The sequence below is a fragment of the Lacerta agilis genome, chromosome 2 (genome assembly GCF_009819535.1).
Source record: "Lacerta agilis isolate rLacAgi1 chromosome 2, rLacAgi1.pri, whole genome shotgun sequence".
Lineage (NCBI taxonomy): Eukaryota > Metazoa > Chordata > Lepidosauria > Squamata > Lacertidae > Lacerta > Lacerta agilis.
The window spans coordinates 67295834-67317450 of NC_046313.1; the positions used below are offsets into that span (position 1 = coordinate 67295834).

Here is a 21617-nt window from a genome sequence, read left to right on the forward strand (position 1 = left end):
CGCTTCTGACTTCTCTATTCCTTCCCAACATATGCGTACCTTAAGAGTCGCTTTTTGTGGATACCTAAATGTGTCTTTTAACAGCTCTGCAGATACTGTAATCCCTTTACAGCGATTTCCTGATTATCTTGTTACTGTTTTTCTTTTTTGCTGCAGACATAGCATTAGGATCGAGGGTACTGAAAGCTATTTTTTAGTTGAAAGTACGCTGTTGGAGGGATGTTCATTAGTAAGGTGCCTGACCAGGTTTTTATAGGCATTATTTTGGAGCCTTGCATTTCTGCACTATGCTTATAAAATGATCGGTGTCTGCATTGATGGTTTTTTTTGTTTTGTTTTCTAAATAGACAACCCAATTCACTAGAAGCAGTTTAATCAGGAACTGAAGGCAAGCCATGGGTTCAGACAAACGGTAGGCAAAAGCAAACATTGAAGTATTACATAATGGTGGCTGCAATTTCAGAGATGTAGATTGATGAAATATGAAAAACACTTTCTTCTGATGTGTCCGAGATCTGTGGTATATGAATGTACTGTATCTCTTTAGCCATCTTCAGGCATTACTTGCATGATAGGAACATGTGTGGCCAGGGGGGTTGCATGGTCACTTGTTTAGCTCTGCCTCAAGTTGAATAGCCCCTGCTTCTGCCTTTTTGGGATACAGCTTATGAAGCAGAGTGCCTATTCGCTCTACAATATAAAAACCTGGACAGTCAGGGTTCTAAATTGTGTAGGAAACTTGCATGCACCTTGTTGGATCACACCCAATACCCATCTTGTCCAGCATCTTGTTTTTACAGTAGCCAGCAAAATGCCTGTGGGTAGCTTGCAAGCAGCACTTGGCTTCAACAGCACTCTGCCCACATACAATCTTTGGCAACTGGTATTCGGAGGCATATTGCTTCCAGTGTCATGAATTTGTTTAAATCTTTTTTTAAAGCCTTCCAAGATGGCCCTTATTGGATCTTGTAGGAATGAATTCCATAGTTTTATATGCTGTGGGGGAAAACATTTTTTATTGTCCAGAATTTTCCCTCATTCAATTTAACTGAATGAGCTCAAGTACTGTGATAAATGCTTTTCTCTATCTCCCCTTCTGCACAGCATTCATAATTTGGTAAACCTTTATCAGGTCCTCCCTTGCTTTCCCTTTTCTAAATTAAAAGGCCCCACATACTGAAACCTTTCCTCATAGGGGGTTGTTTCATCCCCCTGATCATATTCAGTCTCCCTTTTTTGGCTCTGCAACATCCTTTTTAGGGACAGAAGCCATAATTGTACTCCATATATTCTGTGTATGGTCAAACCAAAGATTCGTATAACCATATTATGATATTAGTAGCTTTATTTTCAGTGACTTTCCTAATGAACCTTAATATGAAAATAAGCATTTTCACCGCTGCTGCACAACACACATTTTCATCAAACTATTCACTATTACCCCAAGGTCCTCTTCCCTGTCAGTTAATACTTGTTCGGATCCTATAAACACATGTTGGGATCATAGCTGTCAAGTTTCGGATTTGAAAATAAGGGATCAGCAGTCTCACCTATCCCCGGGGACAGTCACATGTCAGTGGTGGGGAGCCAGAAGCAAAAGTGGGCGGAGCTGCAATGTAAACTCCAAGCGGCCTCGGAGCGGAGCAAAGAGGAGGGCAGCCATGTGCTCCGCGCGATGGAGCCCATCATCTTCTTGTCTGATCCCATCAAAAGAGGACAGGAAGCAGCAGCTGCTCAAAGGCAGCCAGGCTCCGCCCGCCAGCTAACCATATTGGCCAGCTGAGGGGCTCGGCGGCAACGGATAGGAGCTGATGCAGGGGGAGGAATACACCCCCCTGTAAGCACGGGAAACTGCTCCCACTTGCTTTGAGGGCTGAGGCTTTTCTCTCCAAGTAGGCGAGGTCTTCCCACCCAGTCCCTGGCCAGCAGGGAGGAGCTGCTTCCATTAAAAACGGGAAATTTAAGGGAAATAAAAAATAAGGGAGACCAGCAGGAAACTGCTTGAAATAAGGGAGAATCCTGGGGAAAACGGGATACTTGACAGCACTGGTTGGGATATGTTGGGATACTTTTGCCCCAATGTGCATCATTTTACACTTGATTATGTTGAATTGCATTTTCCATTTTAATAGCCATTTACCCATTTTGGATGGATCCTTTTGGAGCACCTTGCAATACTTTTTGTTTTTAACACCTTGAATGATTTGGTGGGATCAGCAAACTTGGTCACCTCACTGCTCACCACTAGATCCATTCACAACAAAGAAGTAAAATTTCTAGTTACTCTAAATGATAGTGCCCTTGAACAGTTGCCCATGGAAAAGAACAGAAGGGTGGTGACCCTCTACTTGATCTTTGGCGTGTGCTCGCTTCGGCAGCACATATACTTCTACTTGATCTTTGGCGCATCCAGCACCTTTTGTGACTTGTAAATGTTATTGAATTGACTACAAACAGTGACCATAATGCTTTCAAATTGAACATACATGTAAGTGAACAATTGCCAAGATAGTCACACTTGACTTCAAAAGAAGAAACTTCACAATGCTTGGGGGTTGTTCAAAACTATAATAATAAAAGCTCAGCTAAAATGTATATTGCAGGTGAGAATGGGTACCATCAAACCAATGTAATTAACTAGCAAAGTCAAATAATTATATGGAGTAAGGTTTCTTTAAATAAGTAGAAGCCCTATCCAAATGAGAACAAAAAGGAACATAAACTTGGCAAAAAGAAATGCAGTTGGACAATGAGGGATATAAAAAGGCACACTGCCAGTAGCCATAGATAGCCCTCTATGAATTTATGCTGATCCCTTTTTAAAGCCATCCCAGTAATCACTGCCTCCTGTGGAGAAACTTTCTTTTGTCCCCTAGTGCAGGGGTAAGCAAGGTTTATCTTGCCTGGGCTAGATCGGTCCCACGGAGGACTTGTAATCTTTGAGTCTGGTCCTAAATGCACAGTCACTTTAACCAAATGTTCTCGTGTGTTGATGCTTTCCCTGTATGTGTTCACCTTACACAGGTAAAAGTAATAAAAGCTGTTTTGATTGTTTTGATGGAAAGGAAGAGTAAAAATGTGTTTAATAAATAAAAGTGCTTTTTATAAAGCATTTGAACCACTTTTGTGTGTGTAGTAACATAGAAAAACAGTTGTGTCTTTAACATATTAAAGAAATACACAACACAGCTAAAAATTAGCTAATACATTAGTTACAAGAACCAGAGCTAGAGAGACTGTACAGTACAATACTTAGGACCTAACTATTTGTATATTTTACCACACCAGTGTAAACAGTAAATAAGGACATATATCCCTGTAAATTTAAATCATTCCTGAAAGCTAACAATTTTGGAGTTCATTTTATAACAAATAGATTTCTTATTTTTCGTCTTTACAAATGTTAAGTAAGATGCATATTAAGTAATTTTTTAGCATTCTAGCTGTGTCCCAAATACTATAAAACAAATCCCAAAAAGGCAGGTAGGGAATTTGTTTTCCAGTGAAATGCTATGGAGATTTTAAAAGCAGTTAATGTATCAATCATTTCTACACCTGTGTTGTCCTTTTAAATAATTTACAGCACAATCCTGTACATGTTTTCTTAAGTCCCATCTCCCCCAAAGCTTATTACCTAGCAATTGGTTTTGGGATTGTAGCCCTGAAAACAAAAATACTGAAGTCAGGGGCGTAGCAAGGTAAATTGGTACCTGGGGGCAAAAAAAAATTTTGTCACTCCCCCCCCCCCCCGGCATGGGAAGGTCAGGTGGTATCGGGTGCAGAAAATTTCTTGTCAACCCCCCCCCCCTTGATCCCCCCCCCGCAAAATGGTTTTATGTTATTTCATATTTTCTTACAAAGGAATAATAACAAGTAATAAAAAAACACTTTTATTTATATCCCACCCTCCCCAGCCGAAGCTGGGCTCAGGGTGGCTAACATCACATACATAACATTAGTATAAAATCAAACAATTAAATTACCTCCTAAAAACATCTCAAAATCAAATTAAAGTCTAATTAGATGGCTTAATTAGATGGTTGGGAACAGTAAGTGTTCTCTGAACTGAAATTTCAGCCTTCATGACATAGGAAAACAGCCAAGTGAACAGCTATTTTGGTGGAGGAGGGTCAAGATATTAACCGATATGCGTGAAATTTCATATATAGCTATATAATCCCTAGTATAGTAAGATAAGACCTTCGGAGCAGGCATTAATTATTATTATTTTTTAAATTGTTCCTTGATAATTTGTCACCCCCTCCATTATGGAACCCAGGGCGGCCCGCCCCCCTTGCTACGCCCCTGCCTGAAGTAACCTTTTATTTGTTCAGTGTAAAACAGCCAAATTCAAACATTTACTTTGTTATATACTTGCAAAAAGAGAGTGCAATTTTCATGCTGTCTTCTATAGTGTTAGCTATTTAGTCAGTCATCAATTAATTTGAATTTTTTTATAAAGAGGTAAAAATCACAGGAAAAAATATTTGATTTTTTTTTTTTTTGCAATTTAACATTCTTTACAAAAGGACACTTATTAGTTAGGATTTCTTAAAATGAATGTCTCCCTATAAAGTCACAAGTGCATAATAATTCTTATTAGTCAAAGTTGTACCTGAAATTACCCTTGGCCAACTTTATATATTCCTGGGTATATATTCCTTTATGAAAAGGGAGAATCACATACAAATTGCAAGCAGCGACCATTTTAGGCACATTCGATATGTGTGTGACCGCACACATGTGCATTGTGCTGAAACCAGAAGTAACACAAAAAGGGGTGGGGTGTTTGTGGGCTTTTTCAATGGTGTTTCAAATACCGTATTGGCCTTAATATAAGCCTCACTTTTTCCAATTTCTGACCATAAAAAGTTTAAGTGTGGCTTAAATTCGTGACCTTACAAAAATTGGCTTTAACGATATCGCTGCTGACACAGACATAAGGTAAAATGGAATGGGTGTGAGTCCCTGCTGAATTTTAAGGGGGTGGCTTATATTTGGGTATTGTCTCTCTTCCCCCCCCCCTCTTGAATTTTAAGGTGCGGCTTATATTCGGGCTAATGCGGCATGTGTGATTTCACTTTAAGGTGCAGTTACTTAGAATGTAGCCCCCACATAATTTGGGAGTTACTTGTTTAGCCATATCCTTTATTTTTATTTTTTAAGACATTGTACTATGATGCCCCAGTGTGGCTGGGACTAAAGGTAAAGGGACCCCTGACCATTAGGTCCAGTCGTGTCCAACTCTGGGGTTGCGGCGCTCATCTCGCGTTACTGGCCGAGGGAGCCGGTGTACAGCTTCCGGGTCATGTGGCCAGCATGACAAAGCCGCTTCTGGCGAACCAGAGCAGCACACGAAAACACTGTTTACCTTCCCGCCGGAGCGGTACCTATTTATCTACTTGCACTTTTGACGTGCTTTCGAACTGCTAGGTGGGCAGGAGCTGGGACCGAGCAACGGGAGCTCACCCTGTCACAGGGGTTCGAACCGCCAACATTCTGATCAGCAAGCCCTAGGCTCTGTGGTTTAACCCACAGCGCCACCCAAGTGGCTGGGGATACTTGGGGCTTTATTTGATTTGGTGGTTGGTTGGTTTTGCATAACCCTGCTGATCTTGTTAAAAGGTTTGCTGATTAATTACATTTTCCAAGCTGTCTGACTTGACATACTCTTTGTGTAGTGTGAGCAGAACTGAACGGAGTGGAAGATATGGCTCTATCATAGATAGAGATGAGCGTGATGAGCGGGACTCCAGAAGTCGCCGACGGGATTCTGACTATAAAAGATCTAGCGAGGAGCGCAGAAGTGACAGATATGATGATTACCGGGATTACGATAGTCGGGATTACGATGGCAGAGATTATGACGGCAGAGATTATGATGGCAGAGATTATGACAGTCCTGAGGTGAGTGTATGTGCATAGAAAGTTTTGAACAACACATGTTTTAACTTTGGTTACTGTTACGCAGAAATGGGAAAAAGGTGGCCCTCCAGATACTCTTGGTTAGCATTTTCCATCATCTTTGACCATTGTCCATTCTGGCTGGGACTGATGGTGGTTGGAGAACCTCGACTGTCGGAGGGCTACAGGTTCCTTATCCCTGGCATAATGAGTGTCTTTGTATTGTGCTGTTTCCTGTGTTAATCAATGGTACACTTCCTAGCTTCACTTACTATATGTAGCTCATATGGCCAATATTTTTTCTGGATGCCGACTGTAGAAAGTAAACATATCTCATGTTTCTCAAGCAAAGAAAGGATTGTTTGAATATGGATTGAATGATTTTCACAATTCCTGATTGGGTTTTTTTTTAATGGATAAAGTGCTATAGAGTTAGCTTGCTAAAACACATGCTCACTTGGCAGAGAGAGCGTGAACGTGAGCGGCGTAATAGTGACAAATCAGAAGATGGATATCATTCTGATGGGGACTATGGTGAGCATGACTATCGAAATGACATAAATGATGAGAAAGAAAGCAAGACCATCATGTTGCGTGGGCTCCCTATCACTGTTACAGACTATGATGTAAGTAATACTTAACTATTCTCTTTAGAATATTTGGATTGCATTAGAATAAATGCTCAAACTGCTTATATAATCTTGAAAAGCACTCAATTTTTAATATTAATAGTTTTTTAAATTAAATTTGCATACAGATTCGCGAGATCATTGAGTCCTGTGAAGGCCCTCGGCCCGCGGATGTGAGGCTGATGAAGAGAAAGACAGGTGAGGGTGTTAACCTATTTTTTGGCAGTACCTTCCTCTTCCCCAGGCCTAAAACGTTTTCCCCACACCTGCAAGTACAATCAGAATGAAAGGTTTGCCATGGGTAAGGAATTTAGCCTTTTGAAAGGCTGTAGATAGTGGAAGAAGCCTTCAGATTTTTATATATTAAAGGGTATGGTAAGTAACACCTACTGTTAATTTGTTTTTAAACTTTAGTAGTTCATTGCATGGTTACCTTTAAACATGGATCCCATTCAGGTGTTAAGGCAGCTTGGTTTCCTTGCCATGGCAAAACAAGAAGCAAATTCAGAGTTGACGTCGCATTTATAAAACTGCTTTGTCATGAAGTAATGAAGCAGTTGGAGAGAGATTCACCTGTTTTAAAGGAACTGACTAACACAACTATCCCGTCTATATCTGAATGCTGTCTCTAGGTGTAAGCCGTGGTTTCGCCTTCGTGGAGTTTTATCACTTTCAAGATGCTACCAGCTGGATGGAAGCCAATCAGGTTGCTTCACTCACAAAGTCTAGATTATTCCTGAAAATGGAACAAGTCTGTACAGTTATTAAAAAGGAATAAATGAAAGGCTGAAGGAGTGGTTTGTTCCAAAACCATGACTTCCTAAAGATTAAAAGCTTTGTATATGTTAAAATTTTCGAAATGTGTTTGCATAGTGCTAGAGAGCGCCAATAGATTTGCCAAACCACCTGTTATAAAATCAGCATATTACTATTCTGATAGTAATAACATAGCATTTTACCTGACTGATTTGGTCTCTAAACATTATTTTCATAGTAATTTCTCAAGTTTCGAACCATACAGGCTTTTCTGAATGCAGTAATACTGTATGTGTGCTTTATGCTAGCACTAGCTGTGAAAGGGCAATCTATTAAATTAAAGCTGCACTTTTATAGTAACGCATATGCCTTTTCAATATTACTTAACAAATGAAAGTGGAACATTGTGGAGTATTACTAATGTAATCAACAAAAAATGGTAATTAAAATAATAGTGAAATATCTTCCTGCTTATTTCCAGTGCATTTATATGCTTCTGGATTACTAATACATCAGTTTTTCATAGCAAAACCTCTCTCCAACTGAACTGCTGTTAAGCTAGACCTATGCAGCTGATGGAGATATTAAAAATCTATAAAAAGCAGAAATAAAATTATTGTGGCTTAAAAACAAGATTGAAAATGCATCTTTTGATGGATTTTTCCACTTCCGACATCCAATAACCAGAAGTGTAATGAGTATTTCTGTGGACTTCATATCATGGGCAACCACCACAGCAATTAAACTGAAAGAGTACCTAATCCTTGCATGCATTAAATGACTTTTATTATGTCCATAGCATGCATTGGTGGCGTAGATGGGTGCCTGAATTAACATTAACTGGATTTACTAGTAAACTCTGCACAATTTTTAACATATACAAAGCTATATCAGTATTCATCTTACTGAATAAATTTCAAATTCACTCCAAAAAATAACCACACATCCTCTAGCATTAGGGAAAAGTAGTCAAATCTCCCCAGTGGCCCTGTTGCTAACTGTCAGACAAACATGATTTAATGTAAATATGCCAGCAACATGTGTGTGCATAACCCAGTTTGTTCTGGGTCCTTCAACCTTCCCCTTACTTGCCTACTCTAGCAGTAAAAGGATGAAATCTGCACCCTAGATCTACCAGATACTTTAAGTTTCTTCTTAGAACTTTACTTTCTGACGTAATATTTTAGCTAAAAATTAGGTTTAGCATACACATCTCTACATACTTAAAGGTGCATCTCTCTGAATGAATAGCTGTTAATGGCTTACAGAAATTAGGGGAGGGATAGAGGAACTATGTATATGTAGGAATCAATAAAGTTTGAGAAACTTGGCTTCTTCGTATACATTTAAGCAGCTAATTGTTTATAACGTCATTCTAACTTTGAAGGGGCACTGAGAGCAAAATGAACTGTTACCCTATTGTGAAATTTCAGTAGCATTGTAGTTATTTGAAGAAAGCTACTGTCTGAAGAACACAAATTTCTTACACAAGCTTTTATGTGAACTGATGAATTAGTCAAAAAAGATTCATACTGAACGTGTGTTCAGTTCATGACATTTTGTTCAGCCTCCAGGAACTTAACCAGGGTCCTCTTGGGAGAAATTACTGTACTTTCAAGGGGCACTTCATGAAGAAAGCAACTGAAAACAGTCCATTTGTTTTGAAGTTTTAAAATTCTAGGGTGTTTGGAGTTGGGAAAGAAGTGAAGCAATCACTTGACAATATTTTTAAAAGCGTGTTGCTATGCCAGTAGGACTCGGTCTCCTTTGAGACATTTCCTGGTTCCATGTCAGCGCTTAGTTTTGGCAGCTTGATCAACACTCCCTGATTCCGTTTACTTTTACTGCACATCCCATTTTCTTACTGCCCGTGTCCTCCTGCAGGATTGAATGGGCAGAGTGTAGGAGGCGGTGGTTGGTTCTCTACGTCCTCCCCATTTGTTGTCCATTTAATTCATGAGCACTGAAACCTCCGAAGTGTGCTCTGCCATGGGAAAATGGACATCTGTGTCGTGATACAGGAATAACTAAATGTGCTTTTTTTGCAGAAAAAACTGTTGATTCAAGGGAAACAAATCGCAATGCACTACAGTAATCCCAGGCCTAAATTTGAAGACTGGCTTTGCAACAAGGTAAAGCAATGTTTCACATCTTTCTAATTGCTATTTAACTTCATTAATCATTATTGACTACACCCATGGAAGTGACTCTTAAATTTTAGTAAAATTTAAAATTCAGAGCTACTACAGCAAAATTTAAATAAGGGATAAGGCTTGCCACAAACAAGTACAAACAGTTCAGCAAGAATATACATACCCAGGGAATGATCTGAAGGTGTGTGAGGCCATTTCTTGCTGAAGCTAAGCAGGTCTGTGTAGTATTCAATGCCTGGTTTGGTGACTTTCTGGGAACCACTAGTACACTTCCCTGGGTTCCACATTGGAAGAAAAGCAGGAGGTAAATATGAGAAAATAGAAAGGTTAACAAACTTTAAAGGCGAAAGCCACTGGTTATTTGCTTCATGTAGAGATGGTATGATATTCTAAAATGATGAGAATTTCTGTGTGTTTTCCCTTCTCTGCTCTTAATGCATGTTCCAGGGCTATAGGCCCATGCAGCTGATGGAACTGTGAGCTCTAGCTCTTCTCAAACACTTAACAATGTTTGCACCAAATTCAGTGATTCTGTAATATTTCAATAGAAAGATTGGCATTGCTAAGAAAATGCTATAGAGGATAGGCTAGTTTATTTTAATAGAGGCTACTTGCAGAATTGCTATTTGTTGAGACTGGTATCTGAAGGCTGCAGATGATGATTACATGTGGTAACAGTTTCACTTTAAATTAATCGGTATAGATGTATGCTACAGCAAGCTTCATCAGCTGAATGATCTAAAAATGTAATGGATTTGTTTGTTTGTTAGTGCTGCCTTTACAACTTCAGGAGGCGTCTAAAATGCTTCCGTTGTGGAGCAGATAAATTTGGTAAGTTCTATTTGAGTAACTTACACTAAATAGATATTTTTATTTCACAATTATAAATTATGCATGTTATTCTTACTCTGACATAGTAGAGGCGTCTTGATGTAACAACTTAAGTTACTGCATGATTAAAATTATTTTTCCTGCTTTGCAATAAAGATTCAGAACAGGAGGTACCACCTGGAGGACCAGAGGCTGTTCAGTCTGTAGACTACTACTGTGATAGTGAGTAAAGTCTCAAGTCTTCTATTATACTCTGGGATTGGTTGGCCAAAGTGTGGGTTGCAAGAAAAGTCCATTTCCTGCCAAGATGCCCATAGATTTGATTCAATATTTTCATTTCCATTTCCGAAAAGTAGACCATAGAGCAAAAATCCAAGGTGCTGAAGCACAGTAACCCAGAGATTTATAAGAAGTATGAGATCCTTTTAGCTTAGTACACTTGAAACCCAAATTTAGCCCTCACAGCTGTTGCAGGGCTCCTTTCCCCCCTTCCTCAGTCTTCAAGCATGTTTTTCTCTGTTGATGCTTTTTAAACTGATCTTTGTCTACCACCACTCTAGGAGCACATATTCCTCTGCTTGCCCTCCTTAGTACATTACTCTTTCTCATCAATGGCTCAAGTTTCAACATGTTCTCAAGTTGCAAAATGCTTTGCTTCAGATTTTGTAAGCTATTCTTGATAAAGAAATTTTCTAATTATGAAATAATGTTGAGCACAATAAAACATTTTGGCACTTTGAGAATTGGTTTTCTCTAGGTTTTCCCTTCATTCACTGCCTCTCCCTCCCCTTTTTGGGTCCCATGCTGTAGACAAGAACCCTCCCCTCATTGTTTCCTCCCCTGCAGTCAGGTTATTTCCTATAAGACTTAATTCTCTTTATTGGGGTTCTTCCTGCTCCCCATTCTTCATACATATAGGAAAGGCTTCCTCTCTAGCTTTATATTTATACTAAGAAGTTCTAACATACAGGCAACAACCAATTTATGTGATTCCAAGTGACGCACGGCTGCCCCAGAAATCACTAGAAAAGGGGGTGGGGCAAGCTTATGCGCACTCCACTACAGTGGTACCTCAGGTTACAGACGCTTCAGGTTACAGACTCTGCTAACCCAGAAATAACGCTTCAGGTTAAGAACTTTGCTTCAGGATAAGAACAGAAATCCTGCTCTGGCTGCACAGCGGCAGCAGGAGGTCCCATTAGCTCAAGTGGTGCTTCAGGTTAAGAACAGTTTAAGGTTAAAAATGGACCTCCAGAACGAATTAAGTTCTTAACCCGAGGTACCACTGTATTGTGCACAGTGACCCAGAACACAACTCACACTTAAATCAGGGGTTGCTTGTACAGTGGTACCTCTGGTTGCGAACAGGATCCGTTCCGGAGCCCCGTTCGCAACCTGAAGTGCCGAATCTGCGCACACGAGGGGCGCTATTTGTTGCTTCTGCGCATGCGCGAAGCGCCAAACCCAGAAATAACCCGTTCCGGTACTTCTGGGTTTGGCGCGTTCGTAACCCGTGCCGAACGCAGCCAGAAGTGTGACTGTACAGTGGTACCTCTGGTTACGAACAGGATCCGTTCTGGAGCCCCATTTGTAACCTGAAAGGTCTGCATCCTGAAGCAATGCATGTGCTCAACGCGATTCGGCGCGTCTGCGCATGCGTGTGACATCATTTTGTGTGTCTGCGCATACATGAACCACCAAAGCCGGAAGTAACCCATTCCAGTACTTCCGGGTTTGGCACGTTCATAACCAGTGACGAACGCAACACGCAGCGTTCGTAACACGAGATACGACTGTGGTGTAGTGGTTAAGAGCAGTAGACTCGTTATCTGGGGAACCGGGTTCGCGTCTCCGCTCCTCCACATGCAGCTGCTGGGTGACCTTGGGCTAGTCACACTTCTCTGAAGTCTCTCAGCCCCACTCACCTCACAGAGTGTTTGTTGTGGGGGAGGAAGGGAAAGGAGAATGTTAGCCGCTTTGAGACTCCTTCAGGTAGTGAAAAGCGGGATATCAAATCCAAACTCCTCCTCCTCCTCCTACTCATATTTAAAACTACATCTTATTAATGTACATTCCTGCGATAGTGTAACATATAAATGACTAGGTTATATCAATATACCTTAGGTGTTATTACAAAATATTAATACAGTATTTTTTAACTTACAATGTATCACGAATTTGGTGTGCTCTTACACTTAAAGGGTAATATATGGAGCATCTTGTAATAACTTGTTATTTGTTCCCCTAGCTCTTATTCTCAGAAACATAGCCCCTCATACAGTAGTGGAATCAATCATGACAGCGCTGTCACCATATGCTTCACTGGCAGTAAATAACATTCGACTTATTAAAGACAAACAGACCCAGCAGAATAGAGGCTTTGCTTTTGTACAATTGTCTTCAGCGATGGTGAGAACATACTTTATTTCATTTTGATACTGAATTTCATATATGGTCACTGGAAAGAAGTAAAAGTCCTATTTCCTGATTGTATTCCAGTTCATTGAGATGTGCAGCATCCTGAGCAATTGCATCTTCTCTAGCTTTGTAGAGGTAGTGGAATTAAAGCAACTTTTGGAGTATCATCTTATTGAAGTACCACATTTATGGCTTACATAGTACTAAATGAGTGGACAAGACACTTCTTAAATGTAGTGAGAAGGGTACAGCGTTTGGTCATCTTAACAGTCAGTGGCATTGTATCAGGCCATTAATATTTTTAATAGAACAAAATCTTGTCACCCACGTGATGTGCTTGCCTAGCTCAGTGCTCTTCTGAGAAATAATTTTGTGTTTTAATTTGAGCTTTGTCCAATACCTGTCATTACTTACTTTCTAGGATGCTTCTCAGCTGTTGCAAATTTTGCAGAGTCTTCAGCCACCTCTTAAAATAGATGGCAAAACGATTGGTGTGGATTTTGCCAAGAGTGCCAGGAAGTGAGTGTCATTAGCTGCTGCTCTTTCATATTTAAAATATATGCCAAATTTTCTCCAAATGGTAAAGAATTGGAAATTGATATTGCTGCTATATTTTCAAATGTCAGTGTTAAAACTGAAATGAAATGGTGTTTTGAAGCTTTTTATGATAGCAGGTTGTCTGTGAAATGTTCTTAGATGTTTTTCTTGTTTTTAGGGATTTGCTTCTCCCAGATGGTAATCGTGTCAGTGCTTTCTCTGTTGCTAGTACAGCCATTGCTGCAGCCCAGTGGTCATCAACCCAGGTAGGGGATCTGAGTCTAAAATGGATTGTTGTTAATGATCTTGCCTTATTCCATCAATTTAATTAGCCATCTAAACAGCCTTTGGGTTTGGTTTGGTTTGGTTTGGTTTGGTTATTTACTTTACCATATCCTTTAATTTTATAGCCTCAAAGTGGAGAAGGTGGAGCAGTTGAATTCAACTACCTCCAGCTGGGACAGGATGGCTATACCCAGTACACTCAGGTACGTTTGACTAATGTTATCTTAGGATCCAAGCCACAGTTCACAAGTGAACAGAAAGAAGTTGACAGAAAGTTTCCTCTCCTTTCCCACCCCACTCCAAAAAGCCTATCCAGGGCTATGAGATGGGGGCAACGAGCTTCTGGGAGGATAATGAATCATCCCAAAATCGGATTGGGCTCTTCCCCAGTTTTTTGCAACTAAGCTGAACCTTATACAGCATTATCCAGAAGATTCCCCAACCTTCCAGGAGGCAGAAAACATCATCATTATTATGCATTTCATTTCTATACCACTTTATATTTTAAAGGAGGGGGAATCTCAAAAGCTGTTTACAACACATTAAAGAATGCAATCCAGAATCAAACATTACTGAAGAAAGTCAAAGTATACATTCAAAACAACATAACAGGAAACTGAAGATTTCAAAATAAAACATTACAAAGGAAGTAAACCACAGAAAACAAATTTAATGCAACAAAAATATCTTAAACATTTCATAAGACAACATTGCTACAGGAAGTCAAATGCAAAATGCACATTTAAAACAGCATAATTAACTAGAGAATAAAAGATTATCTTAAGCATAAAACGTATCTGCTGCCAGTCCTGCCAGTGGTGGTTCATGGTGGGTGGTGGCTGTAGAAGCTCAGGCCTGATGACCTGGGTCTGCACTAAAGAGAGAACCAAAATGGTATCTGACCTCTTCAGCAGCCTCAGCTTTTTGTAGCTAGAGTCAGTCAAGGCCCGCCCTCCCAAGCTGGGTGGAAAAAATTCTGCAGGGCAGGGAGCAGGACTTGCAAGACTTTTTAAAAATAAATTTCCTTTTAAGAGCCAAGCCTGTGTATTTATATTATGTACCACCCAGGTAATTTTGTCTTAATTCTTTGCATAGTGTTCACAGGATTATCAGCAGTTTTACCAGAATCAAGCAGGAACATTGGACACAGATACAGCTACAATATCAGGTAACAGTTTCCTCTTCCTATTACTGTGATAAAATTTTACTTACCCGTGTTCCTGTGCAAGATCTGTATGGAATACTCAGTGCTGGTCTCTGCATTCAGTAGAGTGGCATACAAGGGTAAACGATGAGTTTTTGTATTTGAACAGTCTAGAAAATCTACATGTTCTAGTTCAGGCATGGCTGAACTTGGGACTACAATTCCCATCATCCCTGACCACTGGTCCTGTTAGCTAGGGATGATGGGAGTTGTCCCAAAACAGCTGAAGGGCCAAGTTTGGCCATACCTGCTCTAGTTGGAGTAACAAAGTGCTGTTGTAGTTTTTCAGATTGCTTTGCTGAACTTTTAATAACTCTGTTGCCAGGTACTCCAGTGACAAGTGCTACTACAGCAGCTGTTGTTTCCCAGAGTCCTCAGTTATATAATCAACAGGCCAGTTCTCCCGATTCTCCGGTAAATACAATCTATATTCTGTTGGAGTGAGACTAGCTTATAATAATTTGGAAGGTACATTCGGCTGAAAGAGATTGGTGTGGCTTAGTAGAGCTTGCATGTGTAAACTCTATTTTGGAAGTATTGACCTGTATGTAGTATACTGAATAGGTTCATTTAAGGCATTCTTCAAGATCTGGTGAACTCCAGATGTTTTGGACCTCAGCTTCAGTTAACTGCTTTTGGCCATGCTGATGTGGCTGGTGATAATTGTAGTTAAAAAAAATCTGGAGCGCACCAGGTTGAGAAGGACTCCGTGTAAGTTTTTTATGTTAAGTTATTGAATAATTGTAACTTTTAAAGATCCTATTTTTAAATTGTTCCCCCCCCCCCTTCTATAGACACAAGTAGCACAGCCAGGCACTAGTACGCAGGTGCCATCAGCATCTCCAGTTGGCGTGGTCCCTGGCACCAAGTATGGTAAGCAAACTTCCTTTCCAAATGATCAATGGAAATAGACAGCAGTTTACACTCATACATATTGACAGTGCTAATTTTTAGGACAAAAGTAACCATGTGGGTAGCATGAACTTGGTTTTTAACCCACTGCAGTGTTTTCCTGAAGTGAGAATATCCAATACCTTTTGGGGGTTGGGGTTGGGAGGCAAAATGAAAGGGCAAATGCACTGCTGGAAGGAAATGAGTGATACAGAAAACAGGTAAAAGGGAGTTGAGAAAGATTATCAGCATTGCTATGAGCAGAATTCCAGATGATGCCTGCTCTTGGGTGTCTCAGACCTAGGGTTGATCAAGACTAGCTACCTCATTTCATTAGTTCATTATGAGCAAGTTGGTCAGACAACTGCTGCTTTATTATATTTACTGTTGCGATTTGTGGTTTTCTTGACATCTAAGTAATGGTGATTTAACACAAGCAGTTAATAATAATAGCTCACACTTCTAAATTTTCAGCTGTTCCAGATACTTCCACATACCAATATGATGAATCATCAGGTTTCTATTATGATCCTGTAACGGGGCTCTATTATGATCCAAACTCCCAGGTAAACAGTGCTCCCAGCTCTTTTTAATCAACTAAAAACAACATGCATAACCTGTGCCAAATTGTGCATACCTTTTGGAAACGAGTGTCATTCAGTACTGGATTAGCAATTTGGGGAGTAATCTGTCTCCCAGGCCTTGAACAGTTACTGTCAGTGGAGAGTACTGGGGTAGAAGGACCAATTGTCCAGCTTGGTATTAATTTGCAGTAGTTACATGTGCATTCATGCATGTGCCGTTCACAGGCTGCCATGTAGCTATTTGATTGGTATGTCTTTCAAACCTTTGGTGTTATCTGAAACAATGTTTGCACAAAGAGACAATATTTCAGAAAATCAGAGGCTGCATAGGATGTTTCTCTGTCGATTAATAATGTGAACCCATAACAATCCAAATTTAACTCAAACTTGTTCTTGGTTTTGGTATCTGTCTCTACACGAGTTGCATATGAGGAATTGTTTTTTTGAAAGGTAACTATGAATAAATACAAATAAATAGGGATTTTTTCCCCCTCAGTACTACTACAATGCGATAACACAGCAGTATCTTTACTGGGATGGTGAGAAAGAGACCTACATGCCTGCAGCAGAGGGTACATCTTACCATCAAAGTAATGCATCTTCCACAAAAGAAGGGAAAGAGAAGAAAGAGAAGCCCAAGAGTAAAACAGCTCAGCAGGTGATGATCAGAATGACAGCTTTAATTGATAAGATCAAAGTTTGCATGTTTGAAACAAAACACTCTTTTTACTTCAATCACGTAATGAAAATTGCATGTCTTATTAACAGTAGTAAGTGAAAAACTGGATCGCTTAAAGTATTTGGCACCATAAGCAGGCAGAAAAAAGTATATTTACTAGAAAGGTGTGGTTACATGTTTACAACATCAATGGGTCCCAATATGCTCAAATCACTAACAGGATGACACCTCTAGTGAACCTAGGCAATTTAGTAATATAACCTTTAAACGACGAACTAAACACTTAAGTTGGTTATGTAAAGATTTCCAAATACATGTCTTTTCATGCTAGTTTGATAACTCATTTGACAAAATTGAGTTGCATGTGAATAACCTGAAATCTATAGGTGCGGAAAATGTGATATTGTATGCAGATACTAAATTTGATTTGTTTTATTGGTATAGACTTAATTTATGTCAATATTTTCCTACTCAGATTGCTAAAGACATGGAACGTTGGGCTAAGAGCCTAAACAAACAGAAGGAGAACTTCAAGAATAGCTTCCAGCCTCTGAATGCAAGGGAGGAAGAAAGACGAGAATCTGCAGCAGCTGATGCTGGCTTTGCTCTGTTTGAGAAAAAGGTAAAGGTTGGTAGGATTTAATATCTAAAAAGGATATTGTATACAGTTTTGGGCTTATCAGTTCTTTCTTTCTTCAGGGTACCTTGTCTGAGAGACAGCAGATAATAACAGAAGTTATAAAGAATGGTGGTGAAGATGATAACCCACTGAAAGTGAGTGAATAGAAACTTGCACTGACATTAGTGTTGTTTAAGGTTTTTGTTAACATGCCTACTTCATAAATAAGTTTTGGCTAGTGCTTCCTTTGAGCTGTGGAATGTGTTCTTTTTGTGATGGAGCAAGTATCAGTCTAAATTTATTTTTTTGCATGCTTATATTTAGTGGTCAGTCTTATTTCAGCTAAACATGTTAATTAGGCTTCCGTGACCTTTATGCAATAATCTAGAAGTTTGCAGACATAGAGGTACTGAAAACAGGAAGGAGTATTTTGGGACCTTTTTAATCTCTGGAGTTGCAAAAGGGCTGTTGGCCATTGTGATGAAACTTTGTTGGTCTTTGCTGGGAAACTGATCTTTACAGTAACGCCTTTCTTCTTAGGGTGTTCCTTCTAAAAAGGAAGTAAAGCAACATCTGAGAGTTATGGGATATGGGACATTCAGTAGAGTTCTGATCTTGTCAGGGAATCAAATGCAATTTACACATTCATAGGGTGCCTCTTTGTCAAGCATGTTGAGCTGTAGAACAGCAGTGGCCTGAGGTTTCCTATATCAACCCTCTAGTAGCCTGGTAGAGCCCATAACAATCTACAGTACTATCACCTGCTGCCCTTTAGTGTGATAGAACTTGGCAGCTTGTATTTATTGAGCTAAAATGACATTACTCTTCCAGCGTGGATTGGTGGCTGCTTATAGTGGAGACAGTGATAATGAAGAGGATTTCTTGGAAAGGCTGGAAAATGAGGAAGAAAAACTAACAGACTGGAAAAAAATGGCCTGTTTGTTATGTAGAAGACAGTTTCCAAATAAAGAAGCTCTAGTCAGGCACCAACAGCTCTCTGATCTTCATAAGGTAATCAACTTCTTCAAACAATAAACTCAATATTGCAGAATTTTACAGTTGCCGCCCAAAAAAACTGAGTATCATCTTGTTCTCTTAGCTTGGCGTGCAGCAGGGGGGCGGAAGCATGGAAAGTGGTCAAAAGGGTTCCCTCTGTAGTTCAAACCTTGTCTTAATTATAGTTACTTATATCTCACCTACTAAGTAATACTAAACTCCATTTTAAAAAGCACAATAAGCAATATCAACATAAAAAAGGTTAGTATTCTTTCCACAGGGTAGTTGATGATAGAATAGCCCCGGCTTTGCGAGGAGGGGGGCAGTAATGAGCTGGAGCACACTCTTAATATTTCTGTGCCTGACTATGTTTTCTGTTGGGATACTTCCCACATGATTTGGGGAGGGGGGCACAAATTTTGTCTGTCTTTTTACATAGACAAAATAGTATGTGACATTGAGCTTCTCACTTGCAGTGTTTTATTACTTTTGGATATTGCTTGTTAGGAATAAAACCGTAAGGTAGTCTTAATCAGAAAAGTTATTTTTTTTAAAAAATAGCTTCCTGCATCAGTCTCAATTGTTCAATTTTGATGATTGTTTTTTCCTATAAAGCAAAACATGGACATCTACAGGAGATCGAGACTATCAGAGCAAGAGCTTGAAGCCTTGGAAATGCGTGAGAGAGAGGTAAGTGGTATGTAAACAAGACAATAGATTTTGAGGTGTTCATTCAGCCCCCAGGCAACCATTCCACAAGCCTTCTGTTGCGATCCCCAAGATTAGGGTCAATTCTATTGCTTTCAAAAAGAAATTGGAATGGTAGAAATGCAAACTGTGGTTCTCAAACATGAAATAATTAAAAGATGGGAAGTCCTGGATTGAAACTTGGTAGTTTAAGAAAGCTCAAGGAGAAGGAATATATCTTGCCAACCCCTGACATTTAGGAGCTTCCAGTGTCCTAGTTTTCTGGAACACAGAGAAAACAATACATCTCGTTTACATGTGTCTTCGGGTAGGGAATAAAGATTTTTTTTTCTTATTTTTTATTGAAATTTTATTTAACATTATTACAAAAATATAAATATATTACAAATACACAGGAATAAATATTTTAGATTAACTAGTAATGCAGCCAAAATCTGCAGAATGATTGCCATGCATGTACTTTATGTATTAGATGTTGCAATGTGGTACAGAACTTCTTGTTGTGCCCCCTTTTATTTTGTCAACATTAAAAATAGGCAACAATTCTTAATTCTGAAAGTAATTGAATCCAGTAGCAATAGAGGGGGATCAGTCTGTATGATGTGCACCCGTTCTTTCTCTTTTTTCCACTGTTTGGATATTGTACTTGACTCTCTTGCGTTCTATGCTGCCTACATCAATAGATGCCACATTGTTTTGCTACTTAGAGGCAGAAGAGTACTAGAGTATGTGTTGGGTTGACAATGAGTTCAGAAGTTGATAAAATTGATATAATTTCAGATGAAATACAGAGACAGAGCAGCTGAAAGACGTGAGAAATACGGCATACCAGAGCCACCAGAGCCAAAGCGAAAAAAAGTGTTTGATGCAGGCACTGTGTATGTATTTGAAATATTTTACCATTTTACAATTAGAATAAAATTCTCTAAATTTTCCTTAGTTTAACTGGTTTTTATTTTTGGTTTTTTTTTTAGGAATTATGAACAGCCCACAAAAGATGGCATTGACCATAGTAATATTGGCAACAAAATGCTTCAAGCTATGGGCTGGAGGGAAGGTTCAGGATTAGGAAGGAAATGCCAAGGTATCACAGCCCCCATTGAGGTAAGCAGGGATGAGTCGTTTAAAAATCTGAATTACACTAAGTACACATGCCCATGCTTCCATCTCTTTTGAACGGAGGAGAGATGCTCTCACCATTTTGTGCTCCTGTTTCTTTCTGCTTTTATGGATGTGACAGCCATTTTGTGTTAACCATGGCAGACGTTTTCAGATTAACACTCATGGCACTTTCCAAATGTGCCCACTGGCCCCAAAAAAGGTTGCTGAATTGGGACAGCATACCTGAGGAATATTTTTTTGGGGGGGGCATACTTGCTTGGCTAAAAAGTGAGTTTAAATTGTTTTTCAGAGGTGGGGTGGTGTTCACCCATTGAGACTTGTGAAGAATGAAACGTAACTTCTGTGGTCATAATGTTTGTATTGCTGCTGCTAAAATACCTGTGTTTCTTTGCAGGCTCAAGTGAGAATGAGGGGAGCTGGGCTAGGAGCAAAAGGTAGTTCTTATGGTGTCTCCACAGCAGACTCTTACAAAGATGCAGTACGGAAAGCTATGTTTGCTCGATTCACTGAAATGGAATAAGCTCCGTCCATTTTGGAAGCAGAAAAGCATGAAACATCTCGCCCAATTTTTCCCCAAACAGACTGTTAAAAACCTTATGACCTTGGAGGCATTGCAGTTACTTTAGTTATGGCTTGAGGTTAACTACTTCCAGTTTCAGGATTTCCATTAATTCCAGCGTGTAATGCTTCTCTTTGTGGATCATAAAACACAAAGCACCACAGCTTCATGTTGGAAGAACCATAACTAGATTAAAAGGGGGTGCTGGATCTTTATACATTTTTGTATATAGTGTAAATTTATGTGTCATGCTATTAAATTTGTGTAGTCTAAAACCCACACCTGTCCTGTGGATCAGTTGAGGAAGTGTTAATGTGATTTTACACTGTTATATCTGCCTACTTTGTACTGTTTCTCATTTTTGGCAAAACTTTCCTGTATATTTTGTAAGATATGTCTTTGTATAGTTGTTCTTTTTTTTGAAGATTTTGATTATAGATGCCAGTCCAGGCTTCTTTCAAGAAGAAATAAAGCCTAAACCAAATTTTGTTTCTCAACGTGAAAAGTTGATTTGTGACAAAGAATAAGTGACAATGTCTGCTGATAACAAATAGATAAAATACCTTTGGTCCTGCTCTGAAATATTGAGAAAAGGAACTGTATGTATGGTATACTTGTATGCAAAAAATGGCACCTACTGCCCTGGTTCCCAGGACACCAGCAATCCTGTTGACGACACTATCCAAGTTATTTGAGCTCTATCACATAATTGGGGTTGTGTTACGGGAATATATCCATCTGG

General features: G+C 39.5%; 1 protein-coding gene across 1 annotated transcript; it reads left to right on the top strand.

The window, feature by feature from the left end:
* The first annotated feature begins 341 nt into the window (after positions 1-341).
* On the top strand, positions 342-21372 carry RBM5 (RNA binding motif protein 5). Its single transcript, XM_033140579.1, has 24 exons — positions 342-412; positions 5682-5907; positions 6369-6530; positions 6662-6731; positions 7166-7239; positions 9338-9421; positions 10213-10273; positions 10430-10495; positions 12522-12682; positions 13113-13210; positions 13407-13494; positions 13639-13716; positions 14609-14681; positions 15043-15131; positions 15512-15590; positions 16083-16174; positions 16689-16850; positions 17347-17493; positions 17571-17645; positions 18322-18501; positions 19102-19176; positions 19975-20072; positions 20169-20298; positions 20711-21372. Exons 1-24 carry the CDS (start codon positions 396-398, stop codon positions 20834-20836), a joined length of 2511 nt encoding a protein of 836 aa, XP_032996470.1. The 5' UTR covers positions 342-395; the 3' UTR covers positions 20837-21372.
* The last annotated feature ends 245 nt before the right edge of the window (positions 21373-21617 follow it).